The 25,686-nt window shown below is 41.1% G+C and overlaps 1 protein-coding gene across 1 annotated transcript in view; it reads right to left on the reverse strand.

Moving 5' to 3' along the window:
- Positions 1–25,686, reverse strand: part of LOC134340380 (sodium channel protein type 8 subunit alpha-like) — a 257,867-nt gene that overhangs the window by 150,421 nt on the left and 81,760 nt on the right. Inside the window, exons 8-9 of the mRNA XM_063037560.1 lie at positions 15,440–15,667; positions 10,310–10,373 (exon numbers count right to left, since the gene is read on the reverse strand). Coding sequence (XP_062893630.1) covers positions 10,310–10,373; positions 15,440–15,667 — 292 coding nt within the window. The remainder of the gene's footprint in view (positions 1–10,309; positions 10,374–15,439; positions 15,668–25,686) is intronic.

The raw sequence follows: 25,686 nt of genomic DNA on the forward strand, positions 1-25,686 counted from the left end.
CTTTGAACCACGAAAGCATCAGGATCCAACAATATCATTCTGGTAGATGTATGGCTATGTCAAATTTCTCTTTTTTTGGGGAATATGCTCTCATATCTTGGTTCCAAACTGGATGGCCTTGCACTTGACACTGACAACCCTCTGCCTTGGTTTAGGCCACTTGATCTGTTGCCCCATGGCAATTTTGCTGCCCGTACGTTTCCCACAGTTACCTATTCCCTAATGTCAGTGAAATTCAGTATATGGGTATTTATTCCTTCAACTAAAGTTTAAAGTATTTTATTCTCAAAGTACAGACATGTTACTCTATACAACCCTGAGATTCATTTTCTTGCAGGTATACTCAATAAACCCAATAGCCATAAGAGAATCAATGAAAGACTGCACCAACAGGGCAGCCAACCAGTGTGCAAAAGTCAATAATCTGCAAATACAAAAAAAAGTAAAAAAGGAACAATAATAATAATAAGCAATAAATATCGAGAACATGAGGAGAAGAGTCCTTGAAAGTGAGTTCATAGGTTGTGGGAACATTTCAATGATGGGCTTTGGTTCAAGAGCCTGATGGCTGAGGGGTAATGACTGTTGCTGAACCTGGTTGTGTCAGTCCTGAGGCTCCTGCGCCTTCTTCCTGATGGCAGCAGCAAGAGAGCATGACCTGAGTGGTGGGACTCCCTGATGATGGATGCTGCTTTCCTGCAACAACAATGCATGTAGATGTGCTCAATGGTGGGGAGGACTTTACTGGGTCGTATCCTTTAGTTTTTGTAGCATTTTCTGTTCAAGGGCATCGGTGTTTCCCGGATGCAGGCAGTCAATACACGCTCCACCACACATCTATAGAAATTGTCCAAGTTTCAGATGTCATGCCAAATCTTGGAAAACTTCTATGGAAGTAGAGATGTTGCTGTGCTTTCTTCGTAATTGCACTTACGTGCTGGGCCTAGCACAGGTCCTTCAAAATAATAACACTGAGGAATTTAAAGTTGCTAACCTATGAGCACTGGCTCATCAGCCTCTAGTTTTCTCCTCCTGAAGTCAATAATAAGCTCGTTGGTCTTGCTGGCATTGAGTAAGAGGTTGTTGCTGTTGTGGCACCATTCCACCAGATTTTCAATCTCCCTCCTATGTGCTGATTTGTCACCACCTTTTATTTGGCCTTTGTGGTGTACTTGTGCTGATGGAGATCATGGAGGAGATTATTGCTGCCAATCTGAACAACCTGCAAGTGAGGAAATTGAGAATCAAATTGCTCAAGGAGGTATTGAGGCCAAAACCTTGAAGCTTATTAATTAGTTTTGAGGGTATGATAGCATTGAATGCTGAGCTGTCCTCAATAAAAAGTATCCTGTTGTATGCATCCTTGCTGTCCAGATGTTCTAGTGTTGAGTGAAGCGCCAATGAAATGGTATCTGCTGTGGACCACTTGTGATGGTGGGCAAATTGGAGCAGATATAATATAGTAAGATATACACTGCCCATGGTGGTAGTAGAAACAGAAATAGTAGAGGTGTTAAAGAGGCCAACTTTAGATAGGAATATGAATATGCAAGCAATGCAGGGATATGTGTTGGATGCAGGCAGAAGGGATGAGTTTAATTTGATTTCACTCTTGCACAGACAATAGTCTGAGGGGTCTGCTCCTGTGCTGTACTATTCTGTGTTCTTTAGGGAAGAGGCTGTTTGGTCCTTCAAATCAGCCCTGCAATTCAATTGCATCATGGCTGTTCTGGTTTGACTTTTTCTCAATACTATTTGATTCCCTTTGTACCCAAAAACCTATTATGTTGAACTTCTTCAAATCTTGAGTGCACTTAAATTTTTTTTTCTTGCAATTTGTATAATTGGACATTCTTTCCTGTTATACAATACATCACATGCAGTAAAATACCAAAAGTGCAGTACTGGAATACCAGTCAGGTCATAGAGTCACACAGCACAGAAACAGGCCCTTCTTCCAGCTGGTCCACGCCAACCTAGATTTCCATCTAAGCTACACCTACTTGTCCATGTTTGGCCTAATCCTTCTTATCTCTGTAACTGTCCAATTACCTTTTAAATGTTATTAATGTACCTTTCCAATTCACTTCCTCTGGCAGCTCATTCCATATATGGATCAACCTCTGGGTGAAAAAGTTGTCCCTTGCGGTACTTTTCGAATTTCTCCTATCTTACCTTAAAGCTATGCCCTTGGTTCTGCAGCCCTGGAAACAAGACTATACATTCACTGAATCTGTGCCCCTTGTGACTTATACGCTTCTTTCAGAGGTCCTGGCTTGCTAAAACTCCCTATAACTCAGTCCCTCGAGTTCTCCCAACTTCCTTGTACATCTCCTCTGCACTCTTTCCAGCTTAATCACATCTTTTGTGTAGGAGGATGACTAAAACTGAACACAATATTTCAATGTCTTGTACAACCACAACACAACAGTATGCCATTGAGAACCGAGGATATGCTGGGACCAATGCAAGAACAACTTGCACTGGGCTCTTACAATGACATGTACATGCTCTCCTAGTGAAGGTCGAGCTCTCCTGGCTCTAGATAACATCAGGGTAGGTTTGAAGATGGACTTCAATGGACCAGATTGTGCAGTACCACTATGTTGGCCTGGAAACTTGGTCTGCGCTTACCTGGGCCAGATGCCAATAGCCCATCTTGCTAGCCCTTGGCACCGGGTCCAGTGGCTTGGTCTCTGTAAAAGGGAAGGCCTCAGATGGTGCAATAAATACCTGTCCTAAAGCATCCCTGACACAAAGTCAGTCAACAATCAACTAAAATGATTAAAAATTAAAACAAAATTGCTACAAAACACAAATACCTGCACAAACATACAAATTCAGAGGAATATGCCACTTGGACCCCAGAGACTGCTACACTGTTCAGGAAGATCATTAAACCATAGCGAAAAAATTTAATATCAAAGCAATTCCCTCTTCCCTTGAATCTTTTCTTTTTCAATCTCTATCAAAATATACTGGAGCTCATGCGCGGATTTCCAGATGTTAATTTAGCTTCAATGACTTGAGGACAGAAATATGATTGGAACTGATGGCAAAGTTAGTGGCACCCAGTCTAATATTAATATGTGGAGAGAGTGTACATCAATCAGGAGAGAGATGAAGTTTCGAAGTGTATTTATTATCAAAGAATGCATAAATCGCACAACCTCGCGACTTGTTTGCTTATAGGCAGTTGCAAAGCAAGGAACCCGAAAGAACCCAATTTTAAAAATTGGGTTCCAATATGAATTTCTGTATCTTATTCCACCTTAATTCAAATCAAAGAGGGCACCAATGGGAGATTATTGGAAGAATGCACTCAGTATCCACTTTATTAGGCTCACCTGTACACCTGCTCATTAATGCAATTAGCTAATCAGCCATTCATGTGACAGCAATTCAATGCATAAGAACATGCAGACATGGTCAAGAGGTCCAATTGTTATTCAGACCAAATATCAGAAGGGGGAAGAAATGTGTTCTAAGTGACTCTGACTATGGAATGATTGTTGGTTTAAGTATCCCAGACACTGCTGATCTCCTGGGATTTTCACGCACAATCTCTGGAACTTAACATAAACTGGTGCGAAAAACAAAAAAAAAATCCAGTGAGTGGCAGTTCTGTGGGTGAAAATGCCTTGTTATTAAGAGAGGTCAGAGAAGAATGGCCAGACTGGTTCAAGTTAACAGGAGGGAGGGTGACAGTAACTCAAATAACCACGTGTTAGAACAGTGGTGTGCAGAAGAGCATCTCTGAACACACAAAACGTTAAACCTTGAAGTGGATGGGCTACAACAGCAGAAGACCATGAACATACACTCAGTGGCCACTTTATTAGGTAGAGGAAGTACCTAATAAAGTAGTTACTGAGTGTAGCTTAGAGCTAGCAAGAGCATAGGTAGGAACAACTGTACACAGTGATGCTCAACTGGAAAATTGATTGGTCCTAGATGATGTATTTGAACAGGAATGCACAATTTTATAGTCTGGTGCAGTCTGCAAATGCAGCTTGAACCAACAGCTATCTGAAAACATTGACTTTGGTTTGCAAATACTGCTACCAATTGATTTCCGGTTGTGCCTTAAAATGGAGTGCTCAGTGAAAGTTAACAACCTTGCTGCCGCAGCTAACAAGTTTTCTCTGTCAAGGGAGTAACCGAGGGGCAAACATGCCAAAGTCCACAGTAATGTCCTCCCCAGACGAATTACACTGCGTGAAAGCAAGGTGGCAGAAGACACCACATCAGCAGTACACTTTTCCAAGAGTTCACTTGCGACATCAGTTCACATTCTGCAGTGCACTCACCGTTAAAGTCTCATTCATCTTTTTCAAGCCTCTCAAATCTGTTCAGATCCAGGACAAGAACAGTGGCAAGTTCCCATGTCACACCAGGGATTGCTTGCTTAAAACCAATCACATTTGTACAGCATGATGCGTCAAGTAGCAGAACAGAGAAAACTAGTAGCCAGCTGGCCTTGTCCATGGCTCAGCAAGCAAGTAATTCGAAAGGCCAAACATTGCTAGCATTCCGAACATGCAAAGACAATCAAAAATCATCATTTAACCAGAATATTAAAAAAATGTAAAGTTAATAAAACAAAAATAATTGAATGGATTCAACCATAATAAAAACAATCTAAATACACAATTACCTTAATTCCTTGAAGCTAGTTTATTCCCCTCAAATTGTTCTCTTTTGAAAAGAATAATGCCAATTGGCCGATTTACTGGCATTGGTTCTTTAAGCAATCTCATTTACAAAAACCCTGACTTGCTAACATCAGAAAGCAACTTACAAACCTACCAACCCCACAGATCTTTGGGATGTGGGAAGAAACTGGAGCAACCAGGCAAACCCCAAATGGTCACAGGGAGAACGTGCAAACTTCACACAAGCAACACCCGAGGTCAGGGTTGAACCTGCATCTCTGGAGCCGTGAGGCAGAGGCATAAGTGCTATGTTACTGGAAGTGAATTCTTCAAGTTGGCTGCTTGAATGAGCACGTCAGCACAACACAGGAATGACTGTAGCTCCATCACTCTTCAAGGAGTCCAATGTCAAAATGCAGTCAAGGACTCACGGATGATTGTGGTGGTCCGGGACTGTTTACTCTTTTCCAGAGATGCTGCTTGGCCTGCTCAGTCCTGTCTTCATCACCCTTTCTGGTTTTGCCCTCATGTTACACTTCAACTCATCCCACTGACCGCAATTTTACCCTATCATCTGCCTGTCCCTCCTGATGGTCTCACTGCACACTGCATCCACTTGTATACCAACTGGCCCATCCTCAACCCTACCACTCCAGTTCCTATCACCTGCCAGATTAGTTTAAACCCTCTCCAACAGCTCTAGCAAACTACCCACAAGGATATTGGTCCCCATCGGCTTCAGATGCAACCCATCCTTTTTGTACAGGTCATACCTTCCCCAGAAGGGATCCCAATGATCCAGAAATCTGAAACCCTGGTCCCTGCACCAATTTTTCAGCCACTCATTCATCTGCCAAATCATCCTATCACTGGCATATGGCACATCCATCAATTCGGAGATTACTACCCTGGAGGTCTGCTTTTCAGCTTTCTACCCAACTCCTTATACTCTCTGTTTAGGACCTCCTCCCTTTTCCTACCTCTGTCATTGGTACCAATATGTACCATGACTTCCAGCTGCTCACCCTCCCCCTCTAGAATGCTGTGGATCCGATCTGAGACATCCCTGATCCTGGCATCTGGGAGGCAACATACCATCATGCGAGTGTCTCTTTCGCATCCACATAATCTCTTGTTTTCTCCTTTAACTATGTGTAATGCCCTGGTTAAGATTTTTACTACTATGCCATGAGGTATTTTTATGTAAAAGTAGCGTGTCCTACCAGTATGATTGTTTTGACTTTGGCTAAAGCCATGTTGTCCAACTTCAGAATGTTGTGTCAGACAATCAGAATTGGGATGGTATGGAACATTTTCGAGAGTTGTGCGGGAAGAACTTTCTGAAGGACAGAAGTCTGATTTGGGGCCTTTTGGCAGGAGGTGCAGGGAGAAGAGCACCAGGAAAGACACCCAGATGATCCCAACTGAAGGGGAGACCCTATTGCTTTGCGAGGTGGATTCCAAGAAGGGAAGTTTTACCTGTGGTTGGTGAGGAGAATTGAGCACCATGAGTAAAGCGATACTCCCAGCTACAACAGAAACGAGCTCCAACGTTCCGGTGCACACTTAGACTGGTTTAACTGTAATGGGCCCTTTTATCTTTCTTTTTCTGTTAACTGTTAACTGTTTGATAAAGTTGAAAATTTGTTATTCTTTCTTTATAATTTTATGCCGGTGTAGTCATTTCTGGGCTACCGGTAACTGTGTAGGGGCAGTATTTACATAGCATTCAATCAAATCAAGGTTCTGTTAATTGGAAGGTCCCAACATTCCTGTTTGGTTGAACCCCACAAATCATACTGACCCTAGGCATGTATTACTTATGAAAGATGGCCTTCTCACCACTGTTAGCAGAGTCAGCTGATGAGCCATGTTGGTGTACCAGCCCTGGTGGGAGGGTTGAACATGGAATCCCCTATCACTACTGCACTCCTCTTCTCCCTGCCCCCTTCCTTTCTGAGGTACGGAGCAACACTCCGTGTTCGCTGCAGCTTTCCCCTAGTGAGTCATTCTACCCCCCCCTCGCCCCCCCCCCAAAATAGTATCCAAAGCGCTATATTTATGATTGAAGGGAACAGTCACAGGGGCACTCTGCATCCAGCTGCCTATTCCCTTTCTCTCTCGACAGTCATCCTGGTACTCGCCTCCTGCAACTGCGGGCGACTACCTCCGTCGTCCTCATCTATGGCCTCCTCGTCCTTGCATATGAGCCGAAGCTCATTGAGCTGCAGGTCCAGTTTCTTAACGTTGTCTCGAAGGAGCAGCAGCTTGATCTTGATGCACTTTGTGTAGATGTCGTTATCAGGAAGACTGGAAGTCTCCCAGCATTCCCACATCTCACACAAAGAACGTACCTATAACCCTGGACCCATTCTCACCACACTAGCTGTACTAACAGACAAAGAGAGAGAGAGAAAAAAAAAAACTTACTGGAATCTTAGATCCTCCACCTATTCTCACCCAAGCCTGTTGAACGAACACCCGACCATTCAAACATTGTCCACTCCCACCATGGCAGCTCCACTTCTACAACTCGCTTCTTTTTATTGCCCTTTGCCGAAAGCCTAAGAGACTGTTATGATTGCAACCCACTGAAAATTCCCAAAAGACTCCAAGCTCTTTTTAAACCCCATGCCACCGTAGAAAGCATTCTTCTAGGGTGCATCACAACCTGGTATGGAAATTGTCCTGTCCAAGACCGAAAGAAGCTGCAGAAGATCGTGAACACAGCCCAGCACATCACACAAACCAATCTTCCGTCCTTGGACTCCCTTTACACCGCACGCTGTCGGAGCAGTGCTGCCAGGATAATCAAGGACACGACCCACCCAGCCAACACACTTTTCGTCCCTCTTCCCTCCCGGAGAAGGCTCAGGAACTTGAAGACTCATACGGCCAGATTTGGGAACAGCTCCTTTCCAACTGTGACAAGGCTACTGAACGGATCCTGACCCGCATCTGGGCCGTCCCTCCAAATATCCGGACCTGCCTATTGGTTTTTTTGCACTACCTTACTTTCCATTTTTCTATTTTCTATTTCTGATTTATAATTTAAATGTTTAATATTTACTATTGATTTGTAATCCAGGGAGCGGGAAGTGCAGAATCAAATATCGCTGTGATCATTGTACGTTCTAGTATCAATTGTTTGGTGACAATAAAGTGTAAAGTATATAAAGTACCTCAGCCAAATAGTGACTGCTCACATTGATTACAGACAGCCTGTATATATCCTGTAACCTACATTTATCCTCACCATTAAACACCAACTGCTGCATCATCTGCAGACCAACCAATCACACCTTCAATGTTCATATCCCCCAAGCTGTTAATGCATGCAATGGACAGTAAGACTCGCAGTGAGGAGGCTTGGGCTCAGTGTATTCTAGAGATCAGAGCGCTATCCGTGCTAACACTCCGATGCAATGGAGGGAGTGCTGCACTTGAAATGCTTTGTGACGACATATTAAACCAAAGCCCATTGGCAGCCTTCATATAATTCAATAGCTCCCACAGTGCTATTCTCCTTCTCCGATTCATCAGCAGCAGATTATCACACTGCGGTTTCCAAAGCTTTCTTTGCACAAATTATTTCGATGCAGCACAGAAGGATAATATTCGACCCGTGATCTCACAAAGCAATTCCGTTCCCCACCAATTTTCCTCAAATCCCATCCTCCCCCACAATTTTACCATCCACCTGCACTGGGGACTATTTAGAGCCAATTAACTCAAGCATCTTTGGGGCGTGGGAGTAAAAACGGGAAACGCTGAGAAACCTCAGCAGGACAGGCACTGTCTGCGAAAAGGGAAACAGGTGACATTTTAGGTCAAAGGCCCTTCAGAGCTGAGAGAGAGAGAGAGAGAAACTGAGTTTGTCAAAGTAAGAGAAGGTTACAGGTGCAACAAAGGGCATGCACATAATGGGACAAAATTATGTAGCCACTTAGTGCAACAGTCACAAGAAGTACATGTAAACTCCACACAAAACAGCACTGGAGGTCAGTGTTCAACCTTGGTCGTTAGCTCAGAAGCAGCAGCACTGTGCTCACTAACTGGGTGTCAGACCACCCTATGTTTAAGTACAAACAGTATAAGATTGGCTGTAAACCAGGCTGGGATATCTTCAGCTTGTTAAAACAAGATCTAGGTGTCAGTTGTTACTCATACTTAAATCAAACACAGGTACACATAGTCCAACCAATATATTGATTCTTTCCTCAATGCCTGTTCAATAAACAAAATCATCTGAACAAAAAGTGTGAAGCAAATCTTTGCAAATAGAGATTCATTATACATTTTACTGCCAAATATATAGTGTAATGTCAAAAATTCATATAAACAGCTACTTGGAATTGGGTACAAAAAGGTAGAAATCATTGCCAATAGTTTTTTAAAAAAATGGAAAAATTAGATAGTAACTGTAGACAAGTAATATTCATCAGGATTCAAGATGAAACTTGTCTCTTCACCCCTTTTCTAAAAAAGATGCGGCAGCAATGGTTTGCTAATGTACGACAATAACAAGGCAATAGATTTTCCTTTTCAGAGGCAGCATGGGACTGCTGTTGATGGAAAATTATCATCACAGCTATTACAGGGCTGCCATTTATGAACAAAGATACAGACAGTAAGGGGTTTGATCTTTTTTTAAAATGAGCTGTTAGTTGAGAAAGAAATACTCACCAGGGCAAATTGCTGCTGCTCTTTGAACCATGTTACAGGACCTTCAATGTCCACCGTGACCATTAGAACAGTCAGAACCTTGGTTTAGCATTTCATATGCTTTCAATCAAAATTATGAGCTTGGAATGCTAAAATGGGGCCCAAATGTAATGTTTGGGTCAAATAGTTTGTGACAGAGCTTCCATAATTGTTCACCTCAAATAAAGTGAAAACTTGCGGCTATGCCTCATTAAAGAGAAAACCCCAGGCAAGTGCAAGAGGAAGAAATTGGAAAAAAAACGAAAGACAAAGCCAATGCATGATCAAAGGATTTTTAAACATTTGATCTAATTATCAATAAATAAAACTCAATGGTTTTATTCACTGAACAATAATCAAAGGAAGAAAGATGTTAACTTTAAGACGTCAGGTTATAGGCAATAAACTGCAAGTTTGTTAGCAAGTTTTTATGAACGGACAACCCGAACGTCAGGTCATTTTTATAATATTTCAGAGAGGAAATTTAGTTTAATTTTTTTCTTAATCTTTTGTGTGCCAGGTTTTCTGTTGCTTATTTTCCTTCTTTAAGCATCCTGGAGGCACTTACACGCTAAAATGCACTCGGGCAGACACAGCAGATTACAGGTACTTGATCCAAGTGGCTATTCAAGTGGGGGAAAAAGGGTGAGTGTGCAAATAAGTGATTCTGTCAGCACTACCTCCACATACATTCTAACACCAGACAACTTATAATAGACATCTTAGTTAATTCACTGCCTCTCCAATGTGATGTCAAGCAGGCCTAATGCAACAGCCCAGTGTTCGCCCAGCTGAAATCAGTTACTGAGCAAAGTCAAGAGATCAAATTTTGTCCCTTTTGATTTCTAATTCTTTGCTACACCAAGCAGCTGAATAGGATTTTAAGTACCACTTATTCAAGAACAAAGCAGAGCAGTATAATTAAAGGGCATACAGAAAATAAAACTTACCCAGCATCTGAGCCATTTCCACAGAGCAAAGCATCAGCAAGTCCTGCCAGCTTGTAGAAATTTGCTGCAAATGATTAGAGTAAGAATTAGAGTGATTTGTAATTTACAAACATTTACATTATGTGTTTTCCTTCAACAATTCCATTTCAAAGTTGTAAAAATTACTTTAAAGGTCATCTGCAGTGCTATGGATTCACTTTCAAGGACTCTACAAAGTATTATTATTTATTTACTTAATTTTTTTATTTGCAGTTTGTCTTTGTTGCACATTGGTTGTTTGTCAGTTTTTGTGTGTAGTTTTTCATTGTTTCTATTGTATTTCTTTGTTCTACTGTGAATGCCTGCAAGAAAATAAATCTCAAGGTTGCATATGGAGACATACACGTACTTTGATAATAAATTTACTTTGAATTTAGAACTTGAGTTTAAATTTAATTACTATGTAGACAATGGCTACATTGGTTGAGAATCTGGGAAGGTGGCAGTGGATTAGGAAACCATTATTCAGAATGGAGAGGGGTGCAGGAAGGGAGAAAACAGACATCTTTTGTTGGGGGAAAAAAGTTGAATTTTCCTTGGAAAATGAAGAGTAACAGGATATTTGGAAAATCAATATGACTGGAAAGGGTCAACATGGTTTCATGAATGGGAAATAATGCTGAGAAATTTAGTCAAGATCATTGAGGTTGTAGATGGGTGAGGATGCAGGGTGCTTGGACTTCCAATGGGATACAGTGCCACAGCATCAGGGTCCAAGATTGCTCCAAATAAACAGCGGCACCAAATCACATTGTGCGACTGGATCATTACTGCTCAAACTGAAGTAGGCTATAATTGTGCGATTGTGTCATCTCATTTGAAGATACACCCTGCATTGATGGTGCAACAGTAATGTTGGTAGAAAAGCAAATGGCCACGTCCAAATGAATGCAGACTATCAATGTGTTGCATAGGGGAAGCAATACTGGTCTTCTTCAGACCTCGTTTACTTTCCCTGTTTATTAGAGTAGATCAAATTATTCTAGAAGCTCATCATCAAATTTGCACGTCTCACATGGGCATCTCATTTTCTGGCAGTCTGAGAAAAATATTGTTAAAGCATACATCGTGTTCTATTGGGTTCAGTGAGCAGATCAGATTGTCATCACCTATGTTCAGGGTGGCTAAATTTTTTTCAATACTTTGTTGGAAGGTCTATTGATTTAACTCTGCTTCAAACTAAAAATGCACCTGAAATAAGATTTTCTTATTGCTTCTGATTACTATGCCACGCAAACATTGCAAGTTGTGGCTGTCTGCTGCCACTTAAATGTAACAATATTCATATTTCAAATATCCAATCATGAGTTGATCAATGCAAGACGGGCATTATGATGATTCCTGGGCTATTATTCAAAAGAGGGAGAGAGGAAAAAAAAAAATCAGGGAACTATGGATAAAGAAGCCTAATGGAAAACTGCTGAAATCCATTATGAGGGAAGTGGTAGCAGGTTTGGGCAGATTCAACAAGGTTCAATGAAAGGGAGGTCATATTCAACAAATCCGTTATTTTTTGTGAGGTTATCACTCAGAAAATGGATGAGGGGGAAATCAATTGATATGGTAAGGGATAGGTTTCGAAAGGAGATTTACAAGGGCTTTCATTCCATTTATTTTTGTACACATGCCCCGATTGGGCTGCCAGGGAAGGTGGTGGCAGGAGATACAACAGCAAGGTTTCGAGCCATTTAGACAGGTGCACAAACAGGCGGAAATAGAGGGATACTGACCACATTCAGGCAGATGGGATGAGTATGGATTGGCATCATTCTCGGCACAGATATTGTGGACCAAAGGGCCTATTCTGTTTCATGTTCTAGCTTAATTATCTAAAGCAGTTTCATCAGATCATTATTTTAATCTTCCATACTCAATAGAATACAGATTTGATCTATTAAATCAGTCCTAAGTTCTATACCACATCCCTTTCAAAACCAGTTTTGTCTTTCAAAACATGCAATACGCAAGAACTGAATGCTACTGCAGATGGAATCCAAGTAGAGATCTTCCTAACCAGAACAGTATCTACCCCTCTGATATTCATCTCTAACCTGAAATAATTAATATTCCAATTATTTTAATTTTATAACTGTTCACATTTTTAAACTATTTCTATACATCAGCCCCAAAATCTCCATCCTTGCAGTTCACATCTTTGAGAAAATACACTCAGTGGCCACTTTATTAGGTACCTCCTGCACCTAATAAAATGGCCGTTGAGTGTATGTTCGTGGTCTTCTGCTGCTGTCGCCCTTCCACTTCAAAGTTCGATGGGTTGTGCATTCAGAGATATTTTTCTGCACACCACTGTTGCAATGTGTGATTATCTGAGTTATTGTCACCTGTCAGCTTGAATCAGACTGGCCTTTCTCCTCTGACCTCCCTCATTAGCAAGGCATTTTCACCAAAAGAATTGTTACTCAATGAATGCCTTTTCTTTTTGCACCATTCTCTGAACACTAGTGACTTATCTGTAAAAATCCCAGGAGATCAGTGTCTGAGATATTCAAGCTACCCCATCTGGCACCAACAATCATTCCACAGTCAAAGCCACTTGGATCACAATTCTTCCCCATTCTGATGTTTTGTGAAAACAACTGAACCTCTTGACCATGTCTGCATGCTTTTATGCATTGAATTGCTGCTACATGATTGCTGCTAGATATTTGTATTAACAATCATGCGTACAGGTGTAACTAGTTAAGTGGTCACTAACTGTAGTGTTCTTTTTTAATGTAAAGTGGCAAGAGAGAAAAATGAAACTTCAAATTATGATTAGATGTTGAATCATTTACTAGGTTTGCCTACTCTGTCAATGCTATTTTACAGATTTGTGCTCTAGTAGACACCAGTAGCAAAGCATAATCTAACAGCATCATTAGTAAATCTGAATACAATGTTTTCTATTTTAGTGAGCTACAGGCTGAATCCCACTAAAGACGGCGAGAGATGACATTTGTCACCTCTTCCAAGTTACAATATCCAACTCTAATCAGAGTTTAAATCAGGGGTTCCCAAAACTTTCTTAACGGTATTGGTCCAAGGCATAAAAAAAATGGTTCGGAAACCCTAGTTGAAATAATCCTCCACTTGCATGTTTCTATGCTCTCATCTCTGCCTTGAGCGGTACCATATCAAATCCTCGTGGATGCTTAGACAACTACCAAGAGCTCCTGCCTTATCAATCATATTAGTGACATCTATACATTTAAGTATGTTAGTTAAACATGACTTGCTCTTCCCAAACCCTGGCTAGTTTACACTATGGTCATTTCACATTTGGCAAGTACTCAGTCACCTGACAACTAATAGCAGATTTTCAACAAATGGACAATTTTATATGGTTTATAGGTTCCCGATTCCATCCTCCATTCTAAAGTCATGAGTTGCATTAACAGTTCTCCCCAATCTAACGGGGTAGTTCTTAAATCAGGAGCATTTTGGAAGATCATAGCTACGTATAAAACCATAAGACGATATGATATAGGAGCAGAAGTAGGCCATTTGGCCCATCAAGTCTGCTTCGCCATTCAATCATGGGCTGATCCAATTCTTCCAGTCATCCCCATTCCCCTGCCTTCACCCCATACCCTTTGATGCCCTGGCTAATCAAGAACTTATCTATCTTTACCTTAAGTGCACCCAATGACTTGGACTCCACAGCCACTCGTGGCAAATTCCGCAGATTTACCTCCCCCTGACTAAAGTAATTTCTCCACAACTCTGTTCTAAATGGACATCCTTCAATCTTGAAGTCGTGCCCTCTTGTCCTAGACTCCCCTACCATGGGAAATAACTTTGCTGTATCTAATCCGTTCAGGCCTTTTAACAATTGGAATGTTTCTGAGATCCCCCCCTCATTCTCCTGAACTCCAGGGAATACAGCCCAAGAGCTGTCAGACGTTCTTCATACGGTAACCCTTTCATTCCTGGAATCATTCTCGTGAATCTTCTCGGAACCTTCTCCAATGTCAGTATATCCTTTCTAAAGTAAGGAGCCCAAAACTGCACACAATACTCCAAGTGTAGTCTCACGAGTGCCTTATAGAACCTCAACATCACATCCCTGCTCTTACATTCTATACCTCTAGAAATGAATGCCAACATTGCATTTGCCTTCTTCACCACCAACGCAACCTGGAGGTTAACTCCTTCAGGGTATCCAGCACAAGGACTCCCAAGTCCCTTTGCATCTCTGCATTTTGAATTCTCTCCCCATCTAAATAATAGTCTGCCCGTTTATTTCTTCTACCAAAGTGCATGACCATACACTTTCCAACACAGTACTTCATTTGCCACTTCTTTGCCCATTCCCCTAAACTATCCAAGTCTCTCTGCAGGCTCTCTGTTTCCTCAATACTACCCGCTCCTCCACCTATCTTTGTATCATCGGCAAATTTAGCCACAAATCCATCAATTCCATTGTCCAAATCATTGACATATATCGTAAAAAGCGGCATCACCTACCTTCTCCATATTGAAAGGGCAAAACTATGATCATTTAAAAGATTTAATTATAGACCAATTCAAGTTCCTTGAACCCTACAGTTTGACCTGTTCCTCGCAAAGGGCCTATAGCCATGCAAAGATTAACCCAAATTATCCATTCTGGTGTCTTGGATTCAAGACCATCATTAATATTCTTGAACCACCTTGATCATAGAAGTGAACAAAGGATGCTCACAAATAATGCTACACAATTAAGATTGGAATATAAAGATGGAAACTCGGGCAAAATCATTTCAACCCAGGAGCAATACTGCAGAATAATTTAACAGGAGAGTCAGAAGGAAAATGGCTTCAAGAGAAGCTGGGTCTTCTTAATAAGGGTCGACGTGTTGGGACCGGTTTCTTTCTCTTGCATAAATTTATGATTTTAACAAACCATCTGAAATTTAGCACTCAACCCGAGGAATATTCGGCACAACACAGACCACTCATTCTATGGTACTACACGATGAGACGCCAAGTCTTGTTGCTTACCCTGAAGAAAAACATCAATAATCATTTAAGACATTAAACCACCTGAAAGTATGAAAGCAGTACGCTCAAGTAAATCAATCATGTACATTAAAACCATAAAATGCTTACTGTCATTCATAATGTACTCATTAAAGTCAAACAGTCTTGTTCCATTTTCATCTGTGGCATTAAGATATGCTGGATTGGGTGGCCAAATGACACATTTTTGCCTTAAGTTGCCCATGAACAACTGGAGTCCAATAAGGGCAAAAACACTTAGGCAAAATACAGTCAAAATCATTACATCGGAAAGTTTCTTTACAGACTGGATTAGAGCACCAACAATGGTCTTCAAACCTGTAAAAAGAAATAGACCATTGTAAGTGTACCTTTAATTATCATTAATTTTTCTCCCTCATAAGAAACTAAAAGAGCATTCCACAAATAATCCATGCAGAAAGCAAGCAATGTTGTGCAAATCATGTCAATGGACTTAATAATGTTTGAACTCAAAACAGAAAAGGTTTGTTGAAAAGCTTGTGGCAAAGACATTTTAATGGTTATTAGCAACTGACTATTTTGGTTTAAACTTGCTAGCACAGCTTGCAATAACATCAATAGTTCACAGCAAGGCAAATGCAACATTTGTCTACAAGATTGGGCATTTTATGAGGGGCTTTGCATCCAATTCTTTCAGAGAATAGACCACAGCTCAGTTCTGCCCTTAATTTGCAATAACCAAAGACTGCACATCAACAAATCGTGGGACACAAACTCTGTCACCAATTTCTGTCACTGTGAAGGGACAAATCCATGGGCATTATATAGATTTAATTGTGAACCAGTCCATGTACGTACCTTGAATGGATATCCATGTTACACTGAATCTGATAGTCAAGGGCTCATTTTGTACAAGTATCTTAGCAATAGGATGCTTTCCTAAGGTGAGACTCAAATATAGTTTTGATGCACCGTAGTAACACCTTTGTGTTTAATTGTGGCATACTTGGCCTTGGAAGAGAAAGGTAACTGAGATCAAGAGCTCTGTTCCCCTGCATTAAGGTAGGACCAGATGGTTCATCTATAAAATCTTATGTAGAGGTTGCCCAATATAACAAACTGAATTGGGAAGATACAAATCCTCTATTCCTGAGCTGTTAGACTTCTACAACAGCTCAGTTGACCCAAAAGAACCTGTTTACCACATCAAATATTGATTCAAAACTCAAATTACACTGCATTGAAAGTTTAAACATTTTCAAATTGGTTGATACAAATGTAATTAACCTAATATTAAAACTGAAGTGAAGTTGGATAAGTATGCTCATTTTAATTCATTCACGTTGATCAATATTCAACTCACGCCCGATATTAATATTTCACAATGTGGACAATGGCAAGCAGACTAACTGACCTGCCAGAATACAATTATGGATTATTAACACAATATGGCAAGATTTATGGAGGCAGGATCTGACTTTGTGATTATTAATTACTAAAATTATGACATGCTGATATACAATTGAGAAATTAAAGCTTACAATTATTTATCCACTGAAAGGCCTACTATTTTATCAATACTATTAGAACTTTTGTTTCTCCAAGCACACATCAACTATTCAAATCCACAATTTCCTTGTTGAGTTTTTAGTGTGCAGACATAAGCGTAATCAAGAGCTGAGCTTTGATAGCGCTCATAGGGAAAGCAAAGTCCGACATTGTCCTCTATTTATAGCAAAAAAAAATCCTTTGCTCTTTTAAAGTCTGCCTTTTGATACCTCAGAAGTGATATTTCCCCATGTGAGACTGGATTACAAGTGGCAATGGGCCCTTGGGCTAGCGAAATCATAGTAACCCCATCACTGTCTTTGTGTGTAGCCACCAGAAAGGCAATTTCTTATCAGGTGTTATTAAGCAGCAAGACCCCGAGCTGATGTACCACCCTATCTTGGTTGCGGGGGGGGGGGGCGGTGGGGGATTGCTTATGCCGATTGGAATCAGCTATCATGGAAGAAACATGGGAGGAGTGTTGGAACCTCTAGTTTGTGCAATTACTTACTAGCCAGTGAGGTATTAAAGACATTTTAATACACTTCTACTGATAAAACTTTTAGCAAAGTTGTTTAGCACTCGGTAACCCTAGATGAGATACCTTAAGCTTCGGACCAAGGAAGGCCAATTTTGATGATAATTTCATAGTTTGCTCAAATGCATGTGTTAAATCCAGAGAACACCAAAGATGTCAACCCAACCCTCGGAATCACAGAGTTAAATCGCTGATTGCTTATTTAGCTTTGGCCAGGGTCTGCATTACAGATTGCATCCCCTTCTACGTTAAGTATATTCACAGTCAAATATTTAATGCAGCTCTGCCCTTAAATTTTCAGGATTTAAAATAAAGCAGATCAAAAACAGTAAACAATTAAATCTCAAAGTCACCAAGAGCTCTCATTGAAAGCAAAATTTAAGCTTAAATAAATTAGTTAAGGTCCCCAAGAAAATAATTTCAAAAATATAGGAGCAAAAAAAAAAGGAATGAACATTTTACAGCATCTAATCTGCGTCTAATGGCACCAAATTATTTTTCACCATTCAGGAGGAAAAGATTTGCAGATCAAAATTACATTTGATATTATTGTAGGAATGATGAATGAGTTCAGACCGAATAAACAGATTTAACCCCTCTGCTAGAATGGTGAAGAGGGTAATCTGGAGCAAGCACAGTGGCTTTCATACAACAACATCCACTATAATTTGTATCCTGCGAAACGTATTTCCTGTGAATGGAAATAAAATGCTCCTTTTGATCTCAACAACACCACAAATGAATATTCTTGGCAGCACATTCAGGAAATTAAATAATCAAGTCCCTCTAGCACTCTTACTGACAGACTGAGTCACTTTATTCAGTGGTGAGAACATATTGTGCGCACCTAATTGAAGGCATCTTTAAAAAAATTTGATCTGTGACAATTTCACCAAATAATTTATTCATTATACTAGTCAACTAAATCACCAGTAAAGGGACATAATTGAAAGCAGAAGCAACAACAAAACATTAATAAACTGTTCTGTGTTGCAACATAATGATATCCATCTCCCTCTGCCACATACAACTGCTGTACATTTAAAACTTCAATCTAATAAATCAGCAACCTCAGTGTTTCCAAGAGATGCAGATGCCACTGAAGTTACAGAATAATACAAGTTCTGGCCTCTGAGCTTTCTCAAAGACATTGAGAATTAAAGCAACTGAAGCAGTTACAAACCATTATTTCGCTATTTGATTGAATGGAATTGATCGATTTGGTTCCAGATATAAATGAAAATATTACAGTATAATTTTTTCCACTCAACATAAATTGGTTATTTTATAAACATTTCAATTATATTAAGTAAACAATTGAACCAGCAAAAGATGCCAAAGTCAATATGTCCTTATGATTCAGGGGTACAAGACCATATTTGTTAAGGCAAAAGGCAAAAAGGCAAAAGCGTGGAGCAAGATTTTTTCCTAAAATATATAAAGTGGCAAGTACCTGGAATGGGTTAGTTACCAGGGGCTACAGTGGAAGCAGCAGTTTGGAGGAGTTGAAGAGGCTTTTAGATAGACACATGAATACGAAGGGAATAGGATTTAGACGATACATGTTCAGAGAATATTTAATACAAATTGGATTCAAGATCGACACAATGTTTAGGATCGAATGGCCTGACCAGTGCTATACTCTTCTAGATTTATGCTACGACCACAGTATTCATGCCGGAAACTCCAACTTTTCCCCAAAAAGCCAGCAGTTGAATTTGTAAGACAACTGAAGAATTTTTCAATTACTCACATCCATGTGAAAGGTCATTTCCCAGGCATTAGTGAAATGTCCAAGGGACAAATTTCAATAAAACTTTGGTATGAGGTTTAACAAAAGATCTTGTTAGGGTCCATACCCTGTTCCATGTATTGGATTCAGGCAACCACCAGCGGGAAGTCATAGCAGTATTCACACACAAATCTGCGCTACATTCCCTTAAAACTTTTGCTCAGGATGACAGATTCATCAGTGACAGCAGGAATCTAGCCAAGAACCTGTTGTCCACTTGTCAATGAGACCTAACCCAGGTAAGTGGGTCAAAACAGGATCAAATGGATGAGGAAGAACAGGCTGATGTTGAAAAATGTTGCTCCAAAACAGAAACTCCGACCCTCCACTGCACCCTAGTGCTAAGATTTGACATACAATGATAAAAAAGTAACAAAGCTCACTGAATGTCCATTGTACTGTGCCAAAGTCTTAGGCACATGTAAAAAAAAACTTCTGTAGAGTGAAGTTGCTTTCAAAATAATAAAATGAAAAGTTTCTAAGTGTCAAAAAAACTATAAAAAGCAGTACACAGTGTGTTAAAAAAAAACACTAAATCAAATCAATATTTGGTGCGAGCACCCTTTGCCTTTAAAACTGCATCAATTCTCTTGGTTACACTGTCGTGCAGTTTTATCAAAAAATTGGCTGGTAGGTTGTTCCAAGCACCTTGGAGAACTTGCCACAGTTCTGCACACTTTGGCAGCCTCGCTCGTCTCCCAGGTAATCCCAGACAGCCTCGAGGATGTTGAGATCAGGGCTCTGTAATGGCTAAACCATCTGAGACCATATGAAAAACCTAGGGTGTCTAAGACTTTTGCACTGTACTGAATGTAAATGCAAATTCAATGTAAGGGTATCAAGAAGCAGGAGATCTCGTTACTTTGATTCATAAACTTGGCCAAAAAGATGCTTTCAAGAGCAATAGGGTGTTTTACAGTCAGAAAAATACACACACTGCTCAGTTGCCAACAGGACCACAAAGCTTAGTGCAGCAAAGGTTACTTCGCTGGGCACTATAGTTTTGGGAGTCATTGGAAGTGCTTCTGTTCCAAACAGCACCTCAAATCCCACATGGGCCACAGCTGCCTTCTGCACTCAGCCGGGGCGGGGACAATGCCAAGCAGGGATATCCCCCCACGTTGGTCACCTTCTGCCCCCATGGTAAGCTAATGAAACGTGGGCTCCAGGTCTCCTTGTTGCTCCTCTTCCAACACTGACATCATCTTCTGCGTGTAAGATTGTGCAGAACACAATAAATTATTCACATTTATTTCCTGAATTGAGTTGCGAGACTAAAGCAGACAAAGAGAAGTGTGCTATTAAGATATCCATATTGTTTTGCACTATTATTCTGACAGTACAGTACCCTCTCATCTCCAAATTCACCCCACAGTATACGAGAAATGCCCACCAATGCAGATTCCCTCAGAATGAAAAGGGCATGTGCATTTCCCAGAAATACAGCATTGGCAGAGCTAACAGAATTTTCATTTATTGAAAAGATTGGCCATTTCAGGCAGAGAAGATATTTTTCCTCCCTCAGTGTTCAAGGCAGAGATAGATACATACTTGATAAGGTGCTACAATGCAAGATGGGAATGCAGGGAAATGGTAGCAATTAGATCAGACATAGTCTGTCAAATGGAGAATGTTTGAGGGGTCAAGTGATTGCTTGCTCCTTGACTTGTATGTTGGAATGCACTATTAAGAAGTTCTTTTGATAATCTACATTGGCCTACATGTTAAAATTGACGAGGTGACCGAAGTCACTAAAGGGAGAACATATTGGCATACAATTGCACTCCCAGATAAAGGGCAATTCCAGCAAACCCCAAAATCTCATCCAGACTCACCGACTTAGCTAATAATAAAAAAAAACAAATGGATGAGATGTACCCCAGGTAAATGTGGGAAGTGAGGGAGGAGATTGCTGAGCCCCTGGCGATGATCTTTGCATCATCAATAGGGACGGGAGAAGTACCAGCGAATTGGAAGGTTGCAAATGTTGTTCCCTTGTTCAAGAAAGGGAGTAGAGATAACCCAGCAAATTATAGACCAGTGAGCCTCACTTCAGTGGTGGGCAAGTTGTTGGAGAAGATCCTGACAGGCAGGACTTATGAGCATTTAGAAAAACAATCTGATTAGCGATAGTCAGCATGGCTTTGTCAAAGGCAGGTCGTGCCTTACGAGCCTAATTGAATTCTCTGAGGATGTGACTAAACACATTGATGAAGGTAGAGCAGTAGATGGATTTCAGTAAGGTATTTGATAAGGTTCCCTATGCAAGACTCCTTCAGAAAGTAAGGAGGTATGGGATCCAAGGAGACCTTGCTTTGTGGATCCAGAATTGGCTTGCCCACAGAAGGTAAAGGGTGGTTGTTGATGGTTCGTATTCTGCATGGAAGATGACGACCAGTGGTGTTCCATAGGGATCAGTTCTGGGACCCCTCCTCTTTGTGATTTTTATAAATGACCTAGATGAGGAAGTAGAAGGGTGAGTTAGTAAGTTTGTTGATGGCACAAAAGTTGGGGGTGTTGTGGATAGTCTGAAGGGTCCGTCAGAGGTTATAGTGGAACATTGATAGGATGCAGAACTGGGCTGAGAAGTGGCAGATGGAGTTCAACCCAAATAAGTGTAAAGTGGCTCATTTTGGTAGGTCAAATTTGAAGATAGAATATAATATTAATGGTAAGACTCTTGGCAGCGTGGAGGATCAGCAAGATCTTGGGGTCTGTGAACATAGGACATTCAAAGCTGCTGCGAAGATCGACAGTGCTGTTAAGAAAGTGTATGGTGTGATGGCCCTCATCAACCGTGGGATTGAGCTCAAGAGCCGTGAGGTAATGTTAAAGCTATACAAGTCCTTAGTTAGACTTAGTTCTGGTCACCTCACTACAGGAAGGATATGGAAACTATAGAAAGGGTGCAGAGGAGATTTACAAGGTTGTTGCCTGGATTGGAGAACATGCCTTATGAGAATAGGTTGAGTGAACTTAGCCTTTTCTCCTTGGAACGGCAGAGGATGAGAGGTGACCTGATAGAGGTGTAAAAGATGATAAGAAGCATTGATCGCGTGGATAGCAAGAGGCTTTTTCCCAAGGCTGAAACGGCTAACCCGAGGGGGCATAGTTTTAAGGTGCTTGGAAGTAGGTACAATGGGGGTGTCAGAGGTAAGTTTTCCCACACAGAGTGGTGGATGTGTGGAATGCACTGCCAGCGGTGGTGGTAGAGGCAGGTACAATAGAGTCTTTTAAGAGACTCTTAGATAGGGACATGGAGCTTTGAAAAATAGAATTTAACTGAATTGACTTTATTTCTTACATCCTTCATATACATGTGGAGTAAAAATTTGTACGTTACGTCTCCGTCTAAACATGCCATGTGCAATTTATAGTAATTTATAATAAATAGTATGTACAACAGGACAGTCAATATAACATAGAAATACAATTGTGTCAGCATGAATTAATCAGTCTGGTGGCCTGGTGGAGGAAGCTGTCCCAGAGCCTGTTGGTCCTGGCTTTTATGCTGCGGTACTGTTTCCTGGATGGTAGCAGCTGGAATAGATTGTAGTTGGGGTGACTTGGGTCCCCAGTGATCCTTTGGGCCCTTTTCTTACACCTGTCCTTGGAAATGTCCTGAATCACGGGAAGATCACAACTATAGATGCACTGGGCTGTCCGCACCACTCTCTGCAGAGTCCTGAGATTGAGGGGCGTACAGTTCTCATACCAGGCAGTGATGCAGCTAGTTAGGATGCTCTCAATTGTGCCCCTGTAGAAAGTTCTTAGGATTTGGGGACCCATGCCAAATTTCTTCAACCGTCTGAGGTGAAAGAGGCGCTGTTGTGCCTTTTTCACCACACAGCTGGTATGTACAGACCACGTGAGGTCCTCGGTGATGTGGATACTGAGGAACTTAAAAGCTTTTCACTCTCTCAACCCCAGATCCATTGATGTCAATAGGGGTTAGCCTGTCTCCATTCCTCCTGTCGTCCACAACCAGCTCCTTTGTTTTTGCGACATTGAGGGAGAGGTTGTTTTCTTGACACCACTGTGTCAGGGTGATGACTTCTTCTCTGTAGGCTGCCTCATTATTATTTGATATTAAGCTAATCAGTGTAGTGTCATCAGCAAATTTAATTAGCAGATTGGAGCTGTGGGTGGCGATACCATCATGGGTATACAGAGAGTAAAGGAGGGGGCTTAGGACACAGCCCTGAGAGGCACCTGTGTTGAGGGTCAGAGGTGAGGGAGCCCACTCTTACCACCTGCCGGCAATTTGACAGGAAGTCCAGGATCCAGTTACATAAGGCAGGGTGAAGGCCGAGGTCTCTTGAGGGCTCTGCGTTAGGGAAATTCTAGGCAGCTTCTAGAGTAGGTACACAGTTGGCACAACATTGTGGGTCGAAGCAGGCACTTCGACATTACAGGCATAATGTGTTGTAGATGTCCATGTTCTGTGTATCACTTTACAACTGGTAACCTTCTCCACCTTTGCCTGATAAAACCTTATTTCATTAACCTTTTCCTCCATTTCAAATTCAGCATATATCTCATTACCTTTTGCTCTTTCTTCAGTTTTATTCTTCATTTTCTTACACTTAGTATGGGTACAGAGGACACACCATTGTATGACTTGAGCAGGACTGTATCACACAATCAGAATGAAAGCATCACAACAGCAGAAGCAAGAAATATAAATACATGGAGGAGAATTCAATCGCCTCCTTTGAACCTATGCTTGACCTAGTTTGGAAGCATGCTCAGTGTCCCAGTCTAGCGATTTGAGCACAACGTTCACTAAAACTTGACTGGAGGAGTACCACATTCTTGAAGGCGTCAATCAAATAAAAATGTTAAATCAAAACTCCATTTTTTTTCTGGTGAGTTTGTGCTGGAAAGAGCATGGAGTTTTCCTAGCCTTCTGGTCTCTCTTTAGAAGCAACAAAAATTATGGATCAACAGCTCATCCATCTTCCTTGCTGTTTATGGGACCTTAGACTGTTCTGTTCACCTGTTTAATAATGCTGTTTTTTTTTAAAAAAGTGGTCATAATCAGAAACTTATGCCTGAAACAGGCATTTAATCCATCCAGCCCCACCAGTCAAGAAATAGATCAGATTAATTTCTCTTCCCAGCTTCCAATCGGTAGTCCTGCAGGCTTAGCCTCCTCAGCTGCTTGCCCCAGTAAGGGGCTCTTCCTCCACTGCTTTTTGAGGCAGAAAATTCCATATCTCACCACTTATTGAGTGAAGTAATTTCTCTCAACTCACAGCCTATATTTCTGCTAAATGAATTAAAAACTTGTAACTTAGTTGCTGGCCCCTCTGCTACAGGATGCAAGTCAAAGCATTACAGGATGGATACAGATCCATCGGTAAAAGAGTCCATGCTGACCACGGTGCCCACCCAGCTAGTCCCAGTTTCCTGTATTCCATATCACTACCACCAACCCTCCATGTGCCTATCCCAATGCTCTTGTACCTGCCTCAACCACTTCCTCTGGCAGCTTGTTCCACATACTCACCACCCTCTGTAAAAACGTTGCCCCTAAGATCCCTTTTAAATCTTTCCCCTCTCACCCTAAATCGATGAGCCCTAGTTTTGGACTCCCCTACTCTGGGGGAAAAGTCTGTTACTGTCAACCTTATCTATACTTTCCATCTTATCTATATCTCTTATCATTTTAAAGATTTCTGCAAGTTCACCCCTCATTCTGCTATGCCTCAAACCTGGCCAGCCTCTCCCTATAATTCAAATTATAGGCCTTCTAGTCCAGGTAACATCTTTTCTGCACTCTTTCCAGTTTTACTACATCTTCACTCTCACTTTCTAGGTTTTGTATAATTTTAGACATCTTAACTCAAATCTCTCCTCAGCTTCCTTCGGCCTAGGCACAGCATCCTCAGGGATATAAATTTTTTTTTAAGTGCGGACAGCTTCCTTGTAAATCTCCTCTCATTCTTCCTACTGCTATCACATCCTAAACACAAAATACTCTGCAGATGCTGGGGTCAAAACAACACTCACCACACGCTGGAGGAACTCAGCAGGTTGGGCAGCACATCCTTCTTGCAGTATTACAACCAGAATTAGACACTGTCCTCTGGCTTTCACACTGTATTAGCTTTACTCCCTTTCTTTTGTGCTCTTTGCCTCTGCTGATAAAAGCACCCCGCCAAGTCTTCACGACCACTGTCCTTCAGGAGTTTGCCAGCGCGTTTTTAGAAATCCTCCTGCTCCTCCCTCCATTTATCAAGTATCTGCTTGCCTTCCTCAACTTTCTCAGATGCATCATTCATACTTATCCCATTTATCAGTTTTGCATCCATCTAACCAGTCAGAGTTGAATTGGATGGAAAAAGGCCCTTTGACCCATATGCTAAGGAAATCCCACTTAAACCAATTCAAGTTTATCTCACTCCCAGCACTCAGCCCATATCCCTTTATACGCTTGTCATCCATATACCTGTCCACATTTTAAATGTACCTGCTTCAGCCACTTCCTCTGGT

Source organism: Mobula hypostoma, chromosome X1 (genome assembly GCF_963921235.1).
Source record: "Mobula hypostoma chromosome X1, sMobHyp1.1, whole genome shotgun sequence".
NCBI classification, from domain to species: domain Eukaryota; kingdom Metazoa; phylum Chordata; class Chondrichthyes; order Myliobatiformes; family Myliobatidae; genus Mobula; species Mobula hypostoma.